The 24,868-nt window shown below is 40.8% G+C and overlaps 1 protein-coding gene and 1 long non-coding RNA gene across 3 annotated transcripts in view; one reads left to right on the forward strand and one right to left on the reverse strand.

The window, feature by feature from the left end:
- The window catches only part of LOC138153512 (uncharacterized), a 35,923-nt gene extending 31,754 nt beyond the window's left edge, over positions 1–4,169 (reverse strand). For both annotated transcript variants that reach the window (XR_011166400.1, XR_011166399.1), the window contains exon 1: positions 2,062–4,169. This is a non-coding gene — a long non-coding RNA (uncharacterized lncRNA). The remainder of the gene's footprint in view (positions 1–2,061) is intronic.
- CHMP4B (charged multivesicular body protein 4B) overlaps positions 1,040–24,868 on the forward strand; it is a 64,677-nt gene continuing 40,848 nt past the window's right edge. Inside the window, exon 1 of the mRNA XM_069077649.1 lies at positions 1,040–1,375. Coding sequence (XP_068933750.1) covers positions 1,183–1,375 — 193 coding nt within the window. The 5' untranslated portion in view covers positions 1,040–1,182. The remainder of the gene's footprint in view (positions 1,376–24,868) is intronic.

The raw sequence follows: 24,868 nt of genomic DNA on the forward strand, positions 1-24,868 counted from the left end.
TCTTTTTAAATATCATAAGGGCCAGCTAGGTGACTAAGTAGATAGGGTACCAGGCCTGGAATTAGGAAGGCGTGAGTTCAAATTCAGTTTCAGATACTTTTTTAGTTATGTGACCCTGGACAAATCATTTCATCCTGTTTGCCTCAGTTTCCTCATACATAAAATGAATTGGAGAAGGAATGGCAAACCACTCCAGTATCTTTGCCAAGAAAATCCCCAATGGGGTCAGGAAGAGTAGGACAAGACTGAAGATGACTGAACAACAAAATGACAAGATATAAATGGAAAGTATCTTGGTTCTCTAGAGCCAAATCACTCTCTTGACTCAGGTCCTGCCTCTGAAGTTCACTATCTGTGTGATTCTAGGCAAGTCACTTAAGCTCTCTGGGCCTCAGTTTCCTCATCTGTAAAATGAGGAATAGGGGTGGCTAGGTGGCAATGAGTAAAGCTCCGGAACCGGAGTCTGGAGGACCCGAGTTCGGTTCCAGCCTCAGACACTTAACACCCACAGACACAAAAAAACTAGTCGTGTAACCTTGGGCAAGTTACTTAACCCCAATTGCCCTCCAAAAAGTAAAAAAGAAAAAAAAAATGAGGAATAGATGGAATAGATGACCCAGAGATGTCTTGTAGCTAAAAATCCATTATCCAAGTGATTGAGTGAGGATCACCAAAACAGATGTTTAACAAATGCCGGTAGAATTGATTATAAATTGCCCTAGAACAGTTTTCTGCTTCCGGCACCAAAGGGCAGCTCAGCACCAAGTCAGGTGTCGCCCTGACCTGGATCTGGATGCCAAACCACATTTTTCCAGGATCGAGGCCTGGGGGGAAACTACATTTCCCAGCACACACTAGCACCCTTTGACTCAAGCAATGTCAAGGACTACAGCTCCCTCTAGGCAATGCGGCCCAGGAACGTAATAGACTACATTCTTCCTCGGTACGACGAGGGACCGCGGGTCGCCAGGTGGGCGGTGCAAACGGCGCGGGCGGTACCGGGAGTTGTGGTCCGCGTTGGGTCGCCTAGACGCCGCGGGGGCCTGTGGGAGGTGGCGAGTACAGGCCCCGTTGAGGGAGGAGGCGTTAGTGCGGCCTGAGCCCGGGAGCTAAGACCGCGACATTCACTGGGGTTCCCGGCGGCGGCGGAGGGGACCGGGGATCGGGGGGGGTGGTGGCACCATGTCCGTGTTCGGGAAGCTGTTTGGGGCCGGCGGGGGTAAGTCTGGGGGCAAGGGCGGCCCGACCCCGCAGGAGGCGATCCAGCGGCTGCGGGACACGGAGGAGATGCTGAGCAAGAAACAGGAGTTTTTGGAAAAGAAGATCGAGCAGGAGCTGGCGGCGGCCAAGAAGCACGGTACCAAGAACAAGCGAGGTAAGCTCGGACCCACGAGCCCGGGGGGGCTCCTGCGCCACCGACCCGGCCCCGCCCGACCCCACCCCTCCCGGCCCAGCCCGGCCTGTGGACGCTGGCCTCTGCCCCCTGGCCTCGGCGTCTCAGTCCTCCCCTCCTCCCCTCCTCCCCCCGCCCCCTGCTCTGGACACTGCCCTATTCCCCTTCCGCGCTGACGGCTCACTCCCAGCCAGTCCTTTCCTCCCATAGCCACCGCGCACCTGTGGAGCCTCCTCCCGCCCCCCAAATATCGGGCCTGGACTAGCCCCCAGCCCGGCAGACACTGACAGCCCTGGGGCGCCGGACACACTCCCCAGCCTGGCAGGGCTCTGGGTCTCAGGCTTCCCGTGGAGACCCCTTCCTCCTTCCCTCCCCTACTCCTCCTCCCCTCCCCTCCCCCTCCTTACCCCCCCTACTCTTTTATCTGTCTCAGTCACACTCACTCCCTCTGTCACACTCACACTGTGACAGACACACACACACTCTGTCTCACATACACTCTCTTTCTCTCTTCCAACCCCCTCCCCATTTTCCGTCTCTCTCCAGATCCCCCCACCCATCATTTCACCATACACTGCCCAAGAAACCCGTCTGCAGTGGCCTCCTTCAGCCCAGCCAACACCCAGCCATGCCTCTAGCGTCCCATAGGCTGGACCCCCACTCCTCACTTCTTAGACTGTACTTTCTTCTCTTCCCTTCCCAGTATATTTTCATCTGCTTGTCTTCACTGTCCCTTTTTCTTTTCATTCTCTTCCCCAGATCCCCCATTCACCCACCAGCCCCAACTCAGGACGCTTATTTCTGTCCCACGACCACAACTTCCCTCTCCCAGAGTTGCCTTGAGAAATTCCCTTGTGACTCACTCTCTTATCATACACCATGTACCTCCCACTTCTTGACGTGACTGAAAACATTGCCTAAGCCCACTCATTCACTCCCTTGCCTCCTCCACCCAAATCAGTGATCCCTAAGAAGTGGTCAGTCCCCAATTCTGCTTGTTTTGGGGGCATTGGGGTGAATGTTGACTTTACTGCTGGTGAGGAAATGACAACTGTAGTACCACTTTTCCCATCTCCCCTTACTCTCAACCACAAAAAGTATAATATATATATGTACTGCCTGTCGGGAGAAGGGTGAGTGTTGCTTTCTGGACTCCTGTCCCAGATCAAACAGGAGCTTATGTTGGAAGGGAAAGAAGGTCTCTTGGGCAAACAAAGCTTCCCCCCTTCTGCCTATTGATGACCTTCTGCTGTCGGTAACCTTCCTCTGTGTTTTCATTTGCCAGACCAGTATGTTCCATTATGCTCTGCACTCTGCTTATAATTATAGGATTATTTTTTCAACAGATGCTGGCATTTTTCAAGACTTTGCCTTGCTGTGGGGATTTGTTTACCTCAGCTTCTGTATGATATGGCAGATGCTCAGAGGTTTTCTGTGGTCCATAGCTGTAGAAAATGGCAGTGGAACCCGTGTAGTTTTTGGCAGTTAGGTGATTTTAAAATTAGTATCCAGAATTTTTGAAGAGAGATTGTCAAGTGTGATTTAAAAGATAGATACACTAGTTATCCTATCCCAATAAGTAAGGTGTTAATATATTTTCCTGGGAAGGAAAGGCAGCCTGATTGGACTGAATCTGTGTTTCATCAATTTCTCTTCCTCTTTTGAGACTATGTCCTGCTTCTTATTATGCAGGGTGAAGAGGGCTATACTTTCTAGTTTTCCACATGTACAGTCTCCTTCATATGATCTTTGGATTTCTGTGCTTCATTATTCTAGGTATCATCAGAGTACTAACCATCTACCTAGGCATAGTGCTCTGCTGAGTGTGCTATTTAAAGTAGAAACCATGTCTCTGCCCTCAGGGACTCTCTAGACTGATGTGGAGAGTATCTGTGTGATTATACAAATAAACATGTACAGTATGCAGTGGAGTTGAGGGAAATACACAGATAAATATCATTGAAATCTAAATTACTGTTAATGCTACATCATCCAAGTTTTCTTTATGGCATGTTAAGTTGGGGGTGTGGGGCAAAAGTTTGAGTCCAGCATTTCATTTCCAAACTTTTGTTTCGTTTACTAATTCAGACATAGAACTTCGAGGCCTTGTGCTAGGTTCTGGGAGGATACAAAGATGGAGAAGAAAAGGTCCTTAACCATATGGGATCTCAGTCTATTATTCCTTAAATAAATTGGGGTGGTGATGAGGCTCTTATTTAGAATTCTCAGATAAACCTACAGTTTGTGGGTTCCTGAAGACAAATAGTACATGCAGACAGCTTTCTTCAGTGAGACCCAAATAGAAAAATGAGTTGTGGTTGGGCAAAAAATGGAACAAATTGAAATTATTTTTGTATTTGGGCAGAATTTTTGACATTTACAAACTGTCGACATCTTTATTGATTTTCTCCTAAGGGAAACTAAATCATGTAGTAGAAATAGCACCTTAACTAGACTCAAAGGTCCTGGGTTTGAATGTCTTCTCTGCCTCATCTATCAATTATGTGATCTTAAGTAACTTCATCTCTCTTAAGTGTCCTCTGTAAAATGAAGGGCTTGGACTAGACTAAATCTCTAGAGGGCCCATCTAGCTCTAAATATCCTTTGGTCATATTATCATTTAGTGAAGATTCTTTTATTTTTAAGGTCAGTTACCAAAAAAAGAGATCAGGATTTTCCAGAAAGGCTATATTTTGATTTAAGATGAAAAAACTATTGCTTTGTAGGAAATTGGAAATTGGCAACTGATCATTTATGTTGCTATTGATATATATATATATATGTGTATATATATATATATATATGTACATATATATATTAAGTTAAGCTTCTGGACTTGGTACTGAATTCTCATCCTCTTACCTCCCCCATTCCCATTTTAACACTAGAGCCCCAGTGCTTATATTATTTTTCCTTAGATCAATGTTTGCAAAGCAGAACATGAGTTCTTTTATGAGTTAATTTAGGTGAAACGAACACTGCCTAATATAGCATGTATAGACATTTGGCTATAGTGGGAACTCTGCCACCATCAAATCATAATTATTCTTAAAATTGGTACTTTTCTCATATTTATTGAAGTCACTAAATGTTTTATTGTGGGAGGACATCTTAATGAGTTAAATTTATTGCTTATGAAGACTCCCTGTTCTCCGATAGAGGCATCATATTGAAAAAACACTGTATCTTACTGATTTATGTTCTAGCAGATTCTTCTCTCTGAGAAGAATACTTCTGGAAAATGTTCATTAAAAAAGGAGACTCCTGTCAGGGTCATGCTTAAACTCCTTGTTTGAACCACTCAGTACACAGTATGGAATCTAGTTTCTTTTTTAAGACTACAAGAATGAAAGAGACTGGCGTTTCAGGGAGATTTTGGGTGCACAGATGCCTAATTGGATGTTTTTGTTTTATTAACTCTGTCTCTTTTGCATTCTATGTTTGGCAGTAAGATTAAATATTTGGGTAGTGATTGCAGAAGTATATTCACAGATTAAACTCAAGATGGTCCTTCCAACTCTGAATCCATGATCCTAGAAGTTTTAAACATGTGAAATTATGAACTGAATTACTTTGCTATAGGAGAAATTGTTTTTAGGGGTGGGAAGAAGGGAACTGTAGAACATTCCTTAAGTAGGTAAGTTCAGGGTTAGTATTTCTTAGATAAAAACATCTCTCCATCATGTTTACAGCATTCCAGAGGTTAGGGGGAAGGGCAGGCGGTGTGGGAAGAGTAAAGTGGAGTTGTTACAGTTCTTAGCAATTCCTTCAGGGTCATAAAGGTTTGTGAAAGATTGATTCTCCTGCCTAGAAATAATCTGTCATTGCCTTGTCAGAATTGTGTCATTACTTTCTGTTTTAAATAACAATCCTGATATTGGTCATTATGTCAAGGTTCAGGCTTTTAATCTAGAAAGACAAACAGACCATTGGTTAAAGATTATGAATTTGAACAGGCATATTATCTTAAAATAGGGCCTGTTTTTAATGTCTTCTTTAGAAGACATTAAAATTAACCAGAAATTAACTCAACACCATATGAGTCAGTCTGTCACAAACGAGCCCTTCTGCTTTACAAGAAGAAGCCACCTAGCTCTTTGCATAGCCAGTTTGCTCTATGGAAAGCAGTATCCCTCAGCAGGTTGTGCTGGATCTGTGCACAGTAAATGAATGCTGGAACTTCTGCCCCAAAAGACTAATTTTCTTAATTTCCAGCCTCTCCAAGTATGGGTGCCAGTTATCATTTTGAGACCCATCCACAGCTTTTTCTACTACAAATGTTTAATTTTCCAAATCTGAAATTGCTTTTTTCTGGGCTGGTAACTGAGAGCCAGCTCTAGGCAAAGACTGGCTTTAGAAGAATGAAGTATATGCTGAGCGGTTGTATATTTTGCTATGAAAAATGGGATTCGAGGTAGAGAGGTTGGAGAGTAAATTGTTCACTTCTTCGACCCTTTCTGTGGCAAAATCAGGAACGTGATAATAGTATGCTGGTTTAGGGAGAAGTGTGGGAATTATTAGTTCTTTAATTTAGGGCCTATTGTAAAATGGACTTTTTTAGTATCAACTAACTTTGGTTTCCTTTCCCTTTAACAACTCAATAAACTGGTTTCTATAAAGGTTAAGAGCCTGTGAAGCCACCTGGATGGCAGTCCTTTTGTTGGCCTCCAGAGCCTCAGAAAATAATTTGATTTCCCTGTCATGTCACAGAAGCCTTTTAACCCCTGAAGTTCACCCTATCCCTGGACTTCTCACATTGGTAATATACTCTGCCTCTGTAAATCCCTTCCTCTTATTGGTTGATTCTTCCCAGAGTGTCCATTTTAAGGAATATGTACAGGCCAGCGATGTCTTCATCCCTCTCCAGGCCCCACTCCTGACTCTGGAATTTCCCTACCATGTCCCTTTATGGTTGATTTCTCCACTCTGCTCTCCTTCCAGCTTCCTTTTATGAGTTGTCTTCCTTCATTAGAATGTAAACTTCTTGGGGGCAGGGACTGTTTTTCTTTCTGTATGTGTTTGTATTCCCAGAAGAATAATGTCTGGGCTGTAGTTTAATGCTTGTTGACTAGAGATGGTTGAGGAGCTTGATCAGAGCCTCTTGCTGACATAGGGGTGGGGGGAGAATGGAGATGGAGGAGGCTGCTTCTGGAGAGGGGAGAGGAGAACAGTACACCTGAAACTCAGCAGCCAATAGGATTTCCCAGGAGGAGTTATGAAGCCATAAAACACAGAGCCCAGAACTTTATGTGGAAATAAAAATGTATAAGTAAAGCAGAGTCCCTTGCATTTAGATCCTGTGACAATCACATTATAAGAGAAAATTTGTCTAGAATCATTTAAAGGTAACAGCACAGGATGGTAAATGGTGTGTAGATCTAAGAGGAATTTAAAACAACATCCTCGTACATGAGAATCTCTTGGTAGACCTCATCTGAGACTTTCAGGATTGTAATTTTTCCCATTTTGCATGTAGTCATAAGATATGAAAGTGGATATAGGGTGAGCCAGACAGGGTAGAGGTTAGAAGGTTAGAGGTTAGAAGCTGGACCCAGGAACAAGGTTGTTTAAATTCTTTGGGAGAGGAAAGGTATTAAACTAGCCCTGGGCACTTCCCCTCCACCTCCAGATGGAATAATACTCTGGGTTTCTCTGAGGAGTTTAGGGATAAGATTCTTTTGTGAACACATGGTCCTCCAGGACTGTAATCCTATGAAAGGCAAAGGCTGGGGGGCTATAGTAGAGAGTGAGGTGGACTTAAAGCCAGCAAGTTTAGATCTGAATCCAAGCTCAGACATGAGCTGTGTGATATCACCTTGGTAAGTCATTTAACCATTTAGAGCCTCAGATTTTTCATTTATAAAATGGAAATGTTAATCCTAGATGGTGTGTCGCTTGTGGATACTGGAACTTTTTTTGTTTTTTTGTCTTTGTATGCTTGTCACCCAGCACAATGCCCTGCACATGGCAGATGCTTAATAAATGTTTCTTGAATCACATTTAATATTACCTCCCTTGAGTAATATGTGCAGCAGCAGACTGAAAACTATGAAGTCTTGGTACTTTCTCTCTTTTCTGCCACTGTGTCACCATCACTACAAAGGTGGAAAGACCACAAAGGAATGAGAGCCATCTTATATTTTTCTTTGTTTCATAATTGCTATGATTAAAAAATTGCTTGCCAAGTGGTCAGCTTACTAGTGATTAGGCTCTCCATGTTTAAGTAATTTGATCTTCATGAAACAGACTTGTTCTCTTGCCATGATCAAAGCCATCCTAGCAGGGTAGAACGTGCCAGTGCTTATACTCTACTGGCATAGCCTTTGAAAACCCAAGGTCACCTTGTCATCATGTGGCATTGGCATAGGACAGGGGTGGGGAACCTGTGGCCTCAAGCCCACATTTGACCCTCTAGGCACTCAAGTGCAGCCCTTTGACAAAGTCCAAATTTTACAGAACAAATCCTTTTATGAAGGGGATTTGTTCTGTGAAATTCATATTCAGTCAAAGGGCTGCACTTGAGGACCTAGAGGGTCACACGTGGGCTCAAGGCTGCCGGTTCTGCACCCTGGCATAGGACTTAATGGAGGAGATCTTTGTCCAGTGACTGAATGGACATAGTTCTGGAGGAGTTGAATGATAATCAAACTTTACATTCTTGCCATTGAGAAAACCTGAAGAAAGAAGGAAGTTGTAGTGAAAGCAGAGTGGCTCATAGATTCTCCTTAGAGATGGAGAGAAAAAAGTGACAGAATTGGTTTTAGTGCACTCCTAAAGGCAACAGGAAATGTTTCATAGGGTACTTGGCTATCTTGTATTTGAGGTACTAATAAGTATTTATAAAAAGACCATTGTGGAGATAATTGCAGCTTATTCACTAACATTAACTGCAGAGGAGTTGGAGAAATTCTCTGATAAACTTCATCAGGTCCTCCAAATTAAATTGATCTGCATTTTGATAGTGACTTCAGTGCATAGTTAAAGATGGGGCTAAAAATTAAATCTATAGAAAGCATGGTTTAGGAAGAAGGGATGAGACTGGCCAGTGACTTGTAGATTGCACAGAATCCTTATACATTTACATCATGACCATTTTCTTCAAGAGAAAGAATGGTAGGTGCTAGACATGGCAAGCACTAAATGACTTTACAAAAAAAAATGAACTTCATTCTCTCTGTTTAAAAATAAGTTTTTATTTTTTTTTAAACATTGCTATAGTTTCCCCCAGTATTCCTCCTTCTTCCAGATAGCCATCCCATATAACAAATAATATTTTTACAAAGATACAAAAAGAAAAAAGAACAAATCATCATAACTGATCTCTACATTGAAAAAGTCTGAAATGTGTGCAGTGTGCAACACTTGTGGCCCTCCCACCTCTTTATGACTTGGGCTGGGAGTGTCTTCTGAAATCTTTTTTTCAAGCCATGCTTATACTTCATAGTTTTCCAGCGTTCACTGGATTTTTTTCCTTTGGTGGTTCTTTCTGTTTATGCATTTATTTCATTGTGTTTATTGTTTTCGGGGCTCTGCTTACTTAACTCTTCGTTGTTTCATGTAGATCTTTGCTTCCATTCTTTGTATTCATCACATTCATCATTTCTTACAGCACTCTGATATTCCATTACATTCATGTACCACAGTTTGTTTAGCTGTTTACCCCAAACAATGGATATCTACTTTGTTTCTAATTCTTTAGTCTTACAAAAAATGCTGTTACAAAGTACTTTATTCTTATTGGTGGCCTTCTTGGGAGTGTATATCTAGTTATGGAATTTTTGGATCAAAAAGATATAAACATTTTAGTAATTTTATTTGCATAATTCCAAATTGCTTTCCAAAATGATTATACAGTTTTTTAGCCCTACCAACTGTACACTAGTGTGCCTAGCTTCTCATAACCCTTTCAGTATTCACTGTGACTAACTTTTGTCATTTTTGCCTAATTGCTGGGTTTAAGGTGGAATCTCAGAGCTTATATTAATTGTCAAGAAAAGACTTACTGATGTATTCACCCCTGAATCAGATGCCTGTATATATTCAGACTACCAACTTGTCAAAACAAATATTGGAGTTAGTAAATGACTACATTAGTTCCTGGACAGTTGCAGGGGTTGTGGGCAGAGGACCCTTGTGATTGAGAAAAACCTTTAATAACTCTAGGCCCCACCTCAAACCTTTATTTTTAATAATTCTAATCATATTTAATACATAAAACAAATAAAACACCCATAAAAAAGTTGCAGTTTCTATGGGAGAGAGATTAGTATCTTGAACACTATGCATAGTCTGCCCAGCTGCTGCAGCCGCTTCACAGATTTCCTTCTCCGTATAAAGTACACAAGATACAAAGGTCACTGTGAGAGAAAATCATATAAATGGGTCTGAATGGTAGAAAGACAAAGAGGAGGCATTCTCAAAGAGATTGTGCAGCCAATACTTGAGTGCACTGAAACTTTTAACGAAATTTAACAGTTTTATAGTAAACTTATATAGTACCCTTGTGGTAGTAATTGATAAAGTAGATTAATATATAGTATTTGTACATTTATGACTTAATAAATTTTTTTTTACATATGTGCATCATCTATAGTTTTCCTCACTATGCTGCAGATGTTCAGAAATTCCCATTTAATTATCGATGTCCAATCTGGAATAACCAAAACCCAAATATCCGGCAAATGTCTAGGGATGACTGCAGGAAAAAAATAAAAATGGAAGGAAGCTGTGGTATACAATTAAAACAACTCTTTCCTGAACTATTTAAATAAGGGATTGATAATGAAATGGACAACTGATTATAATAATTTTACATAGAAATTTAGGTTAATTGCCACAGGAAGACCAAAGGAACCCAGAAAATGTCTTAATCAGTAAACACTTCACTTAACTTGCCAAGCAGAGAGAGAGGGAAGCCAAAGCCAGTTGAGAATATGAACTCTTTTCTTTTGCAAAATCTTAGGAAGTAGGAAGATGGATGATCATAAACAGAATTATCTCATAAAGTGGAAAAAAAACAGTGGAAGGTAAAGCTGACTAAAAGGCTGTCAAGAGAACAAACTAATCAAAGTTATCCAAAGGGCATTTAAGGATGAAAATGGAAGGAAGAAAACAAACGGCAGAAAAGTGGAGAAGATCTGCAAAGATATTTAATCTATTTTCATCACTAAGGGCAAGGACTCCACATTACTGCCATATGTGTGCCAATAGAGGAGATAGAAATGGAAACTAAAGAAAGCAAATATGGGAAAAGCAACTGGATTAGATGGTGACATCTAACTGTCATGTAATATGGAGATCAGAAATAAATTAAATGGTTTTACAGAATTTCTGTGAATGAGATACCGGGGGAGTGAAAGACAACAGTAGTTGTGTTCAGAGCTTAATTAACAAAGCTGAATGAACTGTAGTTTATCCTGCTCATAACACAGGAAAGAACCAAGTGGACGAAGAATGTCTCTTGCCCAGATATGCCCAAATGCATTTTAACTGGCATTTGGATGAATGTTTTGGAGAACTGATCTCTCGGTATGTAAATCTGGGACACAGTATAAATGGATGACTTGAGCCTTTCACTTCTTATCCTGGAACAGCCCTCTATTCCTCCAGCCCCCATTCTCCATTAGCAGGGGCCTCCATTTTGGAGAGGGGCCCAGTTTGGCTCTCCTTTAGTCCCCTCCCAGCTTTGCTTCTAGTCCTTTGCCACCATGCCTCAGAGGCCTTCTTATGTTGGAACTTCCCTCAGTTCCTTGTTTCTTTGAATTCTGGAACACCCCTTTAGCCCTTTTTTCCCATTAGGGCCTCCATTTTGGGAAGGGGCCCCAGCTGGTTATCTTTCATTCCCCTCCTGAATCTACTGACTGTTGTAATAGTAATGGAATACAAAGATCCCCCTGTATTGGCTTGGTTTTCAAATTGATTGTATTAAAACCTAGAGCTTGTGAATCCCACTTGTGGGATGGACTTGTTGACATGAAAAGAGAGGGCTGAACTGGGAGGAGCTGGTGACGGAAATTTAGAGAGACACAAGAGAGGCAGAAGAACTTTTTGGAAGCTGCACCTTTGGAGGCAGAGAGAGACTGAGAGGATTACTGAGGGCCACTTTGAATTGTCCAGGACTTTTTGAGAGCTGCTATCCAGAGCTGCCAAGGACTGAGGAGACATGGCTGTTATGCTGGTACTTTGTCTGTCTGTTTTGATGTTGTTTTGCCAGATTTGTCCACTGGTGAAGGACAGTGCTGTTGTTGCAGAGGTTCTGGAACCTTGCTGTTGGTTCAGAAGCCCTGAAGAAGGATTTTCTTGTTGTATGTTTACAGAAATCCTGGAAGAGGGTTTTGCTAATGTTTTCAGGGGTCCTAGGACTGTTCTGCAGACAGAGAACGAATTAATGAAGAGACTGGCCATGTATCTTGTGGCCTTGCTAAGCTTTGTCTCCCCAGGAACAAAGGTTGCCGAGACCTTGCCTCGGGTCAAGATGAAGAAAAGACCTCTATTTGGGTATTAAATGCTGTGTTTAATCTTGTTGTAACTCTGGGGTAGATTCAATTGTGATCCAAGGGTGGGGAACTTTTGACTTTTTTGTGCTCTGTGATTAAACAAATGAATGTACTTTACTTATGATTGGAAACTAATCTCCATTTTGAGAAGAGGAGCTTTGTGATGGACTAAATGAATGTACAGCCTAGGGGTGGAGTAGTATTTACAAGAGGGACTTTGATTGATTAAATGAATGTAATGTCCTGGGGTGGGGTAGTACTTGGAGATGATTGAATCACACTTAGTAAATGCTGTATTTTGAATGATGTCATATTTTAATCTTCTCTGTTCTTAATTTTTCACTGAATAAAATGGAGAGCACCTATGCTGGTATTTTGAACCTTGGGAAGTTGCCTTTGCTTGGCATTACATTATGGAATAGTCGGCAGGATTACAAAGCATAGTGCTTCTATTTGTTCTGGGATCCATGGCCAGTTAGATTGAGATTAATACTGTGCTCCCTGCATGGGCATCTTCTCACTCCCCCATCCATTCAGCTCCCTTTTATGTGTTGTCTTTTCCCATTAGAATGTAAGCTCTTTGAGGGCCAGGATCTGCCTTTTTGCTTCTATTTTATCTTAAGCACATAGCAGAGTGCCTGGCACACTCTAAACACTTAATAAAGACTTCCTGCCCACCTGCTTTAGGAAGTTTTGGAGCTCTTTTCATGAACTCGAGTTTCTCTAGGCAGCTCTTCTTAAACCCCGTTTCGGCTCCCGCAGTTGAAGAAGTACACAGGTGGAAAAAATTTAAGGAGCTCTGCCTAGGGAACAAAGGTCAGTCTTTCTAATGCCAGCCTTTTATTGGTGGTGTTATTTGTGTGTGAGGCGTGTGCTCCAATAAATCTCTGAAGAATTGAAAATGAATTAACCCAGAAAAGTAAAGGAGAACGGTCATTGTGAATAGGCAGCAACATATAGCCAATGAAGAGCTTTGAAGAATGGGAAGAAAAAATGTCATGGAAATGAAGATAACCTGGTGGCGTGGCAAGGGCAGGGGGTGCCAGATAGCTCCACTGATGTCCTCTAATGTTAACAGAGGTGGAGGAAGCCCCCGGCACCTGGCATAGGCAGCCTTTGGCATCTCAAGAGAGGACATGGACAGATTATCCAGGATAGGCAGGAGTGGCTGCAGAGGGTCTGAATCTTTGGAGGGAACATCCAAATTTAGGAGCTCACACAACCATTTGAGTATTGGGTATTGTCTACCTCGGGCTTGTTGTGATGAAGGTGCTTTTGTAAATTCTTAAATCATTATAAAAACACAATCATTACTTTTTTCTACTCACCTTCCTCAGACGCCTTTTTAGCAAAATATACTCAACTTAGAGTGCAAAGGTACTTTGCAGAAGTTTGAAGGAATTGAGAGATATCAGTTGTAATACAGGTTGATAAAGTACGGTAGACTTTTTATTACTCAACCCTTGTTCAATTCATTTAGTTAATCAGACTTTGAACAGACTGCTGTTCTTTTTCATTCTCAGGCTGATCATCTTTTCCTAATAAGCCACTCTTCTGTCCCTTCAGTTGGAGATAAATTTCTTATTTTCTATAGTTACTGAGGAAGCAGGATCCTTTCCTTCAGCCTGACCACCCTAGGCAGCTCTTCAGCATCCTGAGAAATTTAGCTCCTTTTGTATCCCACTCACAGAACCTTCCTTTAAATCACCTGTGTATTTCCTGGGCACAGCCTCTGATCACAAACCCCTTTCTTCATGTTCCTGCCTTATGTCTTTCTTTTTTTTTTTTTTTTTGGAGGGCAATTGAAGTTAAGTGACTTGCCCGAGGTCACACAGCTAGTTTTTGTGTTAAGTGTCTGAGGCTAGATTTGAACTCAGGTCCTCCTGACTCCAGGGCCGGTGCTCTATTCACTTTGCCTTATGTCTTTCAAACATTTAAAACAAATTGTTTTATAGATGCCTTTTTTTTTACTATTACATTCATTTCCAAATATAGCCTGCCCTTCTCTACTTAGCCAGCTTTCCCTAATAAAGATTTAAAAAACACGCAAATCTAACATCAGTTTGGTAAGACTAACTACTACATAGACAACATCTTAATAGCATATGAAGCATTCCACACACATAGCTTCCAGTGAAAGGAGATGAATTTTCTCATCTCTTCTCAGGGCCCAGTCTTGACCATTATAATAACACAGTATTTGGTTTCACTTTATTGTTCTTTTGGTTTCCACCATTTCCGTCACTGTGGATTTTATTTCCTTGCTCTGCTTGTTTCATTTTGAGTAACTTCTCATAAGTCATTTGTTTCTCTGAATTCTTCGTAGTTGTTCCTTAAAGCACATTTATATTTATGTAATATAATTTGTTTAGCTGTTCCTCTGTTGAGGGGTACCCACTTTGTTTCTAGGTCTTTGTGACTGAAAAAGTGCTGCTATGGATATTTTGGCATAGACAAGACCTTTTTTTATGTACCTTGAGCTATATGACTGGCATATGACCCAGTGAGTCAGAGTACAGGCATTTTAGTCACTTTTTCCTCATAATTCCTAAATGTTTTCCACAATGGTTAGACCGTAGCTCCTCCAACAGTGTATTATGCCTGTCTTGCCATAGCCCTTCCAACACAAATTATTTACGTCTTTGCCAGTTTAATGGATGTCAGCTGGTCGAATGGTTTGACTCAGAGTAGTTGTCAATGACTTCATGTTAGCTTGCCACATAGGCTCCTGGGGAGCTTGGCCTTGTGCTGTTAAACATTTTTTATTAGTGACTTGGATAAAAGCATAGATGGCACATTTGTCATATTTTTAGATGACACAAAGTCAAGTGATAGTTAAATGTTGGATGATAGAGACAGGATCCAAGAAGATCTTGACAGGGTAGAAATTTGGTATGATTCTAATAAGATTAAATGTACTAAGGATAAATGTAAAATCTTATAAATTTAGTATTAAAAAATTGAGCTAATATGTACAGAATGTCAAGGCATAGTTATTTATTTATTTATTTAAAAAGAAACTTTGATCTGTAACTGGAAGGGACCTGAAAGGCCATCTAGTCCAATTTTACAGATGAGAAAGCTGAGGCCCATAGAGATTGTGACTTGCCCAGGATCATAAGTGTCAGAGGTGGGATTTGAACTCAAGTCTTCTGACTCCAGAGGCAGTTCAAATAAGATCATTCATAGATCTAGCAGTCTGTCAGGACATAGTTTTAAAAATAAAAATGTTTTGGAAATTTAATACAATTAAATAGAAAAAACTTGAGTGTTTTAGTGGACTTCAAGTTCAGTATGAGTCAGTTGTGATTATAATGGCAGCCAAAAAAACTAAGGCAGATTTAGGCTTCATTATGAAGTCATAGTTTATAGTTTATAGCTGAGATGTTGCTGGGTATGGCCAAACCAATTTAAAATGGAAGTCCTTTTTGTTTGTAATGTATTGATGTGTTAATAAAAAAGAAATACATAAACTTGGTTTTATGTATGGTTTAATGGCTCTGTTTCTATTTGAGTTTGACACATTTGGTTTACAGGATAAGGAAGATGACAAAAACAAGCATTTTCCCCTCCAAAACCCACCCCTTCCCCCCCAAAAAAAGCCAACCCAGGTATTTTAAATTTCTGTTATATGTTGGGCACCATGCTAGACTCTAGGGGAAACAAATTGAAAAAAAAACCCAAAAACCAATCCTGTCTTTACTCTCAAGGAGCTTAAGTTCTATAATCTCACAGTTCTCTGTTTTTACCAAACAGCATCTGGAGCCATGTGATCAGTTCTGGGGGTGATGTTGATGGAGAGCATAGAGATGTAGGTAGCCAGGACGGGGAAGGAAGGGCCTTGAGTTCATGTTACTTGAGAAGAGATGGAAAGAATGGGGAAATTTGACCTGAAGAAGAGTGAAGGGGACACATAACTGTTGCCTTCAAATGTTTGAAGGGTTCCCATGTGGAAGAGGCATTAGATTGGTTATTTTTTAACCCAGGTGGCAACTTCTAGAAGCAGTGGGTGGGAGTTGCAAATTTATAAATTTGGACTTGATGTTAGGAAAAAACTTCATGGAGATGGGAAGTATCCATAAGTGAAATGGGCTGCTTTGGGAGGCAGTGATTCCCTTTTGGATATGTTATAGTGAGGATTCTTTTTTCAGATATAGGTTGAACTAGCGGTCTCCTGAGGTTCCCCAAACCTCTAAAATTCCATGAAGGTGAGCGTGTATGCTTCAGTGACTTACCACCTGCTGAAGGTTTTGTATGAAGCTTCCCTTATAGGTCTCTATTTCTGTCACGGTGGTCATCAGTGGTGATTGAACATCAGAAAGTCTGCTTTGCTTTCCCCTTAATGTGACTGTAACATTCTAAGAAAAATGTGTGAAGTTCATATCTCCTTACATGAAGGTATATATTAAAAGAGACAAGGGATATTAGTCCTGCATGGCACCTCATTGTCAGGAGAGGGAGAAACTGAAGCTTTTGCTGGGTGTGGCAGCACATGCCTGTAATCCAAGATAACAGGGAGGTTTAGGCTCAGGCTGGTGGATCTCTTGAGCTCAAAGGTTCTGAGCTAGGGTGGTCTATACCCATCTGGTGTCCACACTAAATTCAGCATTAGTATTCACCTGAGCCCCAGGAGCAGGAAGACACTATGTTGCCTAAGGAGCACAGAGGCCCAAGTTGGAAATAGAGCATTTCAGAGCTCCTGTGCTAGTCAGTAGTCAGATTGGGCCCATGAGTAGCTCCTTCGCATCTAGTCTGAGTGAGATGAAAGGAAAGGAAGGAAGGCAGGCAGGCACAGGCAGACAGGCCTTCACAGTTCAAATGAGTTGTCTCTCAATCAGTAGAATTGCTTAAAACAGACCTGAAGGTTCTTGGGGCTGTGGAAGTTGCAAAGAAGGTTGAGACCCTGACCTCAGCGAGGTGGCTGAGTGGATAAAGCACTAGATCTGCTGTCAGGAAGACCTGAATCAGATTTCACCTCAGACTAGCTGTGTGACTGGGGCAAGTCACTTAACCTTGTTTGCCTCCATTTTCTCATCTATAAAATAGATAATAATAGCATCTACCTCACAGGGTTGTTGTGAAGATAAATGAGATAATATTGGAAAGAGCTCTGCAAACCTTAAAGCACTATAAAAAATGCTGGCTTTTATTAGCTCTTGTTATAGGGGAAATAAGGTAGCCATACAAATAGACATTCTACAAAGTAGAGTATGAAATTAGCTTTAAGAGGCTTTAAGAGAGGCATGCAGTGCCCTGTTTGAAGAATGGAATGGATAATTCAGCTGGGCAGCAGGGAAGGCTTTTAGGAGGAAGTAGGAGAAAAACCTCAGTATATATTTAAGGATACGTGAACTATCCCAATTTGTTTAGTGTCATTGCACTATTACTCTGCAGTCTACTTCATTTTATAGGCCAGAAAGTTACTCCTGCTGTTCCTTAGTTTTCGCTTTGTAAAAATGAGGCACTTGAATTTCTAAGGGCCCTTCCAGCTCAAACAACAGCCACAACAAAAGCATGCCACAACCCTGAATTCTAAGGGAATGTTTTAGTATCCCTTTTATAATCAGTTGATACTGTTTTTTTTCACCTGGCATTTTAAAACTGTATCCAAGGCCTATGGTAGCAGGTGCTTTCCCTGGCTTCTCAGGCTTAGCTGTGTTGCCTTGAAGGAAAAGAACGGGTTGAGGCGAACCGTCATAATATAGGGTAACTGACTTTAAGAATTTCTAGAGCAGAGTTTTCCTGTTGAGTGAAATGGCTGAAAGTATTCTCATAAAATGGGAGCAACAGTCACCAGAATTGAGCTAGGTCCTAACCCCCTCTAGGCCTGAGTTTCATTTTCCTGTTAATAACCTGATATCAGGGAAATCAGGTGGTACCCTCCACCCCTTCTCCCTCCTAGATGCTCTTTTAACCACCTGCCTTTGCTCAATAAGGAACATAGCTGAAATATGGGTTTGCATTGGGTACTTAGAATGTGAGGCCATACATCCCACCAGTGGGAATGGAGGTCCAGATATTGGGGAAGGGTTTTGTGGGTTTTCTTAGAATTGTTTGTATAGGAGTATATAACTGTCCGCTTGATCTCTGTGCAGTTCCTCTCTATACCAGTTTGCTCTGGGTTAGGTGATGCCCAACTCTCTGGAGACTTGACTAGGGAAATAAAGAGCTTCTGTTTTTGCCTTGAGAAACCTCTGGGTTCTTTTTTTATTTGGGTAAGGGTCTTGTATTCCACACACTGTCCTGTTTTTTTCAGTCTCCCAGAAAATCTCCAATTATCTCTAAGGTTGCACTGAAACTCTTAAAAAAAATATTTTTGGAGTAATCTTAATTAAAAACTGAAACTCTTAAAAAAATATTTTTGGAGTAATCTTAATTAAAAGAGAATAACTGGGGAGGGGAGCAGCTAGGTGGTGCAGTGAATAGAGCACCAGCCCTGGAGTCAGGCAGACCTTAGTTCAAATCTGACCTCAGACACTTTACACTTACTAGCTGTGTGACCTTGGGCAAGTCACTTAAGCCCAATAGCCCTGCCTTCCCCCCTCCAAAAAGGAAAAAAAAAAAAGTGAAAGAAAAAATAAAATTGAATTTTGGGGCAGCTAGGTGGTGCAGTGAATAGAGCACTGGCCCTGGAGTCAGGAAGACCTGGGTTTGGATCTGGCCTCAGACACTTAACACAAAAATTAGCCATGTGACCTTGGGCAAGTCACTTAACCCCAACTGCCCTCCAAAAAGCAAAAAAAAGATAACTGATAATACTTTATGGTGTCCAAACAACCTTCCAAAAGGTTGAGAATCAGTATTCTAGGGTAGTCTTTTAGCCAGATATTGGAGTAGCCAGGGTACAAGCTCATAATTATAGAATGTCAGAACATGATGGATTCTTAGGAGATCAGAGCATCTGGGCCTACTCCTTCATTTTATAGATGAAGAGACAGAAGCCTATAGAGAAGTGATTTGTCCAGAGTCACACAGCTAGATAGTAGCAGAACAGTATTCCAAATGTGGGTCTTTTTCCCAGTCCAATGTATTTTTCATTATACCACCATCTTTGCTAAATGTAAAAGATGAAAGGTGCCATAGTTGTATAATGTGCTCAACCTTTTTTCTTTCTGTTACACAGGTAGGGCTGAATTTAATGGCCACAGGAGAGGCAATCCTGTGAAGCTCCCTTGATACTGCAGGGAATCCTTCCTGGCAGAGTTAGCTTTATCATTGTTGTAGTGTTGGTAAATGAGAGAGGGACCAGTTTCTTCAGGAAGCTTGAGTAACATCCAGTCCTGATGAACAAACAGCCCAGCAGTAAACAATAAAAGCAGTAAAAGTGGATACTTCTGTGAAGTAGACAGGTTGGGAGAGCAGCAGGATGAGAAGACTAGTTGACTCATTGATAATTGTAATAGAGCCTTCATTTTAGAATATCAACTGCAGAGATTTAATAGTGATATCATCAATGTTTCAGGCATATCTGAGAGAGCATTACCCAGTTTCTGTAAAAGTCTCATGTACTTCACATATGAGCAATTCAGTTAAAGCTATCAGGTTCTAAATGATGACAGTTAAAATCTGAAGTCCTAAAAGCAGTTCCCTCAACTTTAGTTAATTTTCAGATTATGCTCCCTTAGCTTTATATCTTGGAAATTCTTATGCTCAGTATAAACAAAAGAAAAAGCTGTTAATGATGAGGCTCTCCAAATATATTATTCACTATAGCATTATGCTAATTTAATTACCCAGGAACAATGCAAAGCCTCTGCAGAGAATTCCACAGCAGTGCACAAAAAAACCGAAGTTGGTGGAAGTTTCATATTGCTTGGATAGCAGATAGACAATGATCTGGAATTTGGGCTGGATCACATTTATAAAATTTATAAAATTTTAATGCTTTTAATGATCCTAAACTGCCCACTGCAGCTAAAGTCTGTCACTCTAGCAACACACAGTCTTCTTTTAGTAATGCAGTGTATCTAACTTGTGGCATGCTGGGATCTTAAAATCATCAATGTTGTTAGTTACATGAAGGGCAAGGGAAAGATGTATGGTGGGCATAAATCCATTATTTGCAGTGATTTGTTCATGAGAAGTGGTGTAGAAGATATTATTGATACAAATGTATGTGTGTGTATGTGAGAAAAAGATCTAGATTAGTCATACAGCAAGAGGGTCCATTTGAATCCAAATCCTTTGTCCAATGAGGGGCAGTAGTTGGACAGCCATTGGTATCTTCATTGGTAACTTCATTGGTATCCCCAAGATATTAAAATGATGAGAAGAGGGATCTTATAGAATGTTTCTAAGAAAACATGTTTAAGAGTCTCAGAGAATGAGGAGCAGTTGTGATTCACACTGGTTTAAGATTATTCCCACACTGATGAGTGACTATAGAATCTGTACCTCCTTAGAAGGTACCAGGGGTGGGGAAGCTGTGGTCTTGAGGCCACAAGTGATCCTCTTGGTCCTCAAGTGCAGCCCTTTGACTGAATCCAAACTTCACAGAGCAAATGTGACCTTGAGGTCACAGGTTCCTGTAGCAGCAAGCACCTCAAGCGTCCTCAGGGTGGCTGCCCATACAGGTTCTTCGATCTGCTTTGATAAAGGAAAGCAACTCAAAATGGGTTAACAGGCTTACTTTAATCAGTCAGATATGTATCGTTTACCTAGTTCAGGGAAAAAAGGTCAGCACCCCGAACTTCAAAGTATACAGACAGAATTATCAAGACAAAAACAGATCAAGTAGACAGATTTCCAAACTGTCCAACCATTACATCCATACCAAACAACATCTGGGTTTCAAAGCTGGCGGGGCTCTGGACAACGGCTTCCCAGAATCCAGATCAAATCACAGAACACTTCTCAAAGTGAGTCCCAAAACAAAGCTACACATCAGGGCTTATAGCCTTCTCCTGGCTCAGAGAATGTAACAACCTTATTGACTCACTGGCCAATCAAGAAGTATCTACTGAAAAACAAGCCTCCCACCCCAGGCTCCCGGGCACGTTAGCCTAGGGGCAGGGAAGATCTTAAAAATGTACATTCCCATTACAGTTCCTCACCCCTGAGGTACACAGTCATTTTGAGCTTGTGAGCCCATCAAAATGTCTATTGTCTTCTTAAGAGCTCAAGCATCTATGGTGGTAGCTTCCCAACTAAGCCCTTCTCTTTCCAGTATACTTTGAAAGTAAAAGCAAGGTTGCTTTGGGAATATGCCAAGTGACAAGGGAAAGAAAAGAGCAGGCAGTACAGGGCTACCATTTTGAGCTTTTGTTTCTCTTAAAATTGTAGCCAGCAAACTGTAGTTAGGGATAGTGTGGCATTGTGGGTAGAGTGATAAGTAAATAATTAGAATCTCCCGAGTTCTGTCCCACCGTCCTTATTGACTCACTGGTGACCTCCTGAGTAAGTAAGTTTCTTTTTGTCTCAGTGTCACAGATTGTTCATCTGCAAAGTGATCAGATTAATACCTATTTCTAGCCTGTTTTACAAGGTTTGGGGGATGGTTAGGACCTTGAAACTGTAGACAAAGTTAGTATAAAAATTATATTTCTTCATTCTTTTTTGATAATTCCTGTAATGTCTCAAGAAGAGAATACATATTCTGATGGACCTTTTAAGAATCTTAGATTACTCAACTCTGTTGATTCTTTAAAATATTCTTTGTTCTATAGCTATCTGGGGGGAGGGAGGAAGACGAATATAGGGGGAATTTAGGCAATGTCAAAACAAGATATCAATAAAAAATTTTTTTCAAAGAATCTCATATTACATCTTCATTTCATGAGTGAAAAGTGGAGACAGTATTTCCTCAAATCTCAGATTTGAGAAGATCTCTTGATCTGAGATCAAGAAAGAAGGGCCATTTACCTTGTCTGAATCACAGTAGAATTGTAACATGCTAGACATAGGTTTTTGCAACATTGAGCAGTTTGGATGTTCAGGAGTACTCTAGTTTCCCATATGACATTTGGCCCCTTTGCCTCCTTTTTTTCCTTTCCAAGTGTCTAGCTTTACTACTAGTTTGTGGCACTTGTCTAAGGTCCACTTGTGAGAGTCAGCATGGTACTGTGGATAGAAGTTAGGAGAAACCTAGATTCAAATTCCACTTCTGACAGTACTGGGTGTGTACCCATGAGCACACTGCTTCTCTGAACCTCAGTTTCATCATCTGGAAAATAGAGATTAAAATGTCTGAATCATTAAGTCAGTCAGCAATCAGCCATTAAGGGCATACTTTGTGTCAAGGGCTATAAATGCAAAGAATGAAACAACCTATACTTGCAAAATAATTAAATACAACATATTTTGCAAGGGAAGGTACTAGCAATTGGAGAGAATCAGGAAAGGTTATGTGCAGAAAACAGTGCCTGGGCTGTATCTTAAAAGAAAAGGACTTTGAGTCAGAAGCAATCAGGGAATGCATTCCAGGTGTGGAGGATGTCTGGTGCAAAAGAAATGGAGCACCATTTCTAAGTGAAACAGAGAAGACCAGTTTGTCTGAAATGCATAGTGTAGGAAAGGGAACAATAGCCATTGAGGCTGGAAAGATTGGTTGATGTCAGGTTATGAAGGGCATTAAAAGCTAAACAGAGCAGTTTCTATTTTTATTCTAGAAGCAGTAGAAAGCCCCTAGAAATGGTTGAGTTGGGGAGACACATGGTCATATATACACTTGAGGCAAGGAGACCAATAAAGAGGTTGTCAAAATAATCTGGGTGAGGTAATGAGGCCTGAACCAAGGTGGTAACTGGGATTGGAGGGAAGGGATCAGATGAGAGAGATGCCATGAAAATAGAGATGGCAGTATTTGGATATGGGGATTAAAGGGGAATGAGTAGTTCAGGATAATGCTGAAGTTAGGAGGAACCTGAAACATGGAAAGGATGGTAGTATGTCTGCCAGAGTTTGGGAGGAAAGAGATTGTGTTCAGTTTAAGACCTCATGAGTTTAAGATGACTTCCAGGACATCCAGTGTGAAATGTCCAGTAGGCAGTTGGTAATGTGTGAATGAAGTTCAGGGGAGAAACTGGGGCTGAATGTATAGATCTGGGAGTTAACTGCTTGGATATGATAGTTAAACCCTTGGGAGCTGTTGGAGTTACCAAGAGAATATAGAGAGATAAGCAAAGAGGGCTCAGAAGTCTGGGGAACATCCAGAGTTGGGGGGCCAGGATCCAGGTGATTAATAACTTGTCAAAGTAAACTATAATAGAGGATCAGAGCTGGAAGAGAACATGGAGACCATCTAGTCTAAAATCACTTTAGAGATGAGGAAACCAAATCCTAGAGAGCTGAAGTGACTTCCTAGAGGTCACATGGTGAGCTCTTGCTCAGTTTTCCTGTTTCTCAGTGTGTTGCTTTCCCTCCTGCAGTACAGAGAGTTCACGTTTATGTAACACGTCCAGTTGCAGAGTGCTTTACTTAGTTCCCTTCATTTTTAATCTCACAGTAGCCCTGTGAGGTCGGCAGTGCACTGGTGCCTCCATTTTGCAGTTAAGAGAACTGAGGCAGAGAGATTTCAGTAAGTTGGCTGAGTTCACACAGCTGTTGTGTGACAGAGCTGGAACCTAACACAAATCCAGAGCTCTTTTTACTGTACAGTGTTGCCTTTTTCTTTGTGTGATGGTTGTCTAGGTGGAACATAACATACAGGTGACTTAGGCATTTGGTTTTTCTAGCTTCTGTCAAGACATCCTTGGACTATTATTGAAATTAAAGAATCAAAGACAGAAGGGACCTTAGAGATCATCTAATTCAGCAGCCCCTTAGGGAAGAGGCTGAGAGAGGGTGACATGTTCAAGGTATCTTAGTGAGTCAGTGTGAGAGACAGAAGTGGCACCTATACCTAACTTCTAGAAAATGCAATTCATATGGATGGCACAGTCCTAATGTCCTTAGATGTCATGTTTGGTTCCCTAGATGCATGGTTTAAAATGCCTCCCTTTGGTATTGGTGTCAAGAAATACTGTTCCCCATGTAGAAAAGGGCAAGGTGTCTTGTAGAAATTTTGATTTTTCTTTTTTAATTTAAAAGATTTATTTAACTTTAGGATGGAAAGAATATTCAGCAAGGGTACAGCATTGATTCAGTTTAGTGTAGCTTACCTGCCTTGTGCTTGCTATTTTACTGATCTTGAGAGAACTTCTGACTCTATGTGATGGATTTGTTTCTTAAGTTACTAGGATGCTATACCCATTGGTTAGAGCCTTATCCCTCTGGGCCAATTAAATATTTTTTTCTAATATATGTTTATTTCATTAGATATTTCCCAGTTACATGCAAAAAAAAATTTAACATTTATTTAAAATTTTGAGTTCCAAATTCCTTCTCACCGCCTTGCCCCTCCTTGAAAAGGCAAGCAGTTGTATATCAGTTATACATGTGAAGTCATGCAAAACATATTTCTGTGTTAAACATGTTTCAAAAGAAAACAGACAAAAAAACCAAGAAAGTAAAAAAAAAATTGTTTTCAATCCTCATTGAGTTCAACAGTTCACTCTCTAGAAGTGGATAGCTGTACCAATTAAATCTTGAGGATGGTTTCATTTATTTTTTTTTTTTTAACAAAAATCACTTTTCTTTACCTTTAGTACCCTCCTCCCACTGGGGGAAAAAGACAGAAAAAGAAAACCCCTTGTAACAAATATAAAGTCAATCAGGACAAATTTCTACATTCGTCATGTCCCAAAATGTCTCATTCTGAGCCCTGAGCCTGTCATAATCTCTTTTGGGAAGTAGGTAGCATGTTTCATCATGAGTCCCTTGGAATCTTGGTTGGTCATTGCATTGAGTTTGTAAGTGTCTCAAAATTGTTTTTCTTTGCAGTAATAATGTTATTGTATAAATTGTTCTCCTGGTTCTGCTTACTTTGCTCTGCATTAGTTCATATAAAACTTCACAGGTTTCTCCAAAACTGTACCCTTCATCATTTCTGGAAGCGCAATAGTATTCCATTACCTTCATATACCACAATTTGTTCTGCCAT

Source organism: Petaurus breviceps, unplaced genomic scaffold (assembly GCF_028583685.1).
Source record: "Petaurus breviceps papuanus isolate PSGF00001 unplaced genomic scaffold, PetGlider_PUasm1.0 90994, whole genome shotgun sequence".
In the NCBI taxonomy this organism is placed as follows: Eukaryota; Metazoa; Chordata; class Mammalia; order Diprotodontia; family Petauridae; genus Petaurus; species Petaurus breviceps.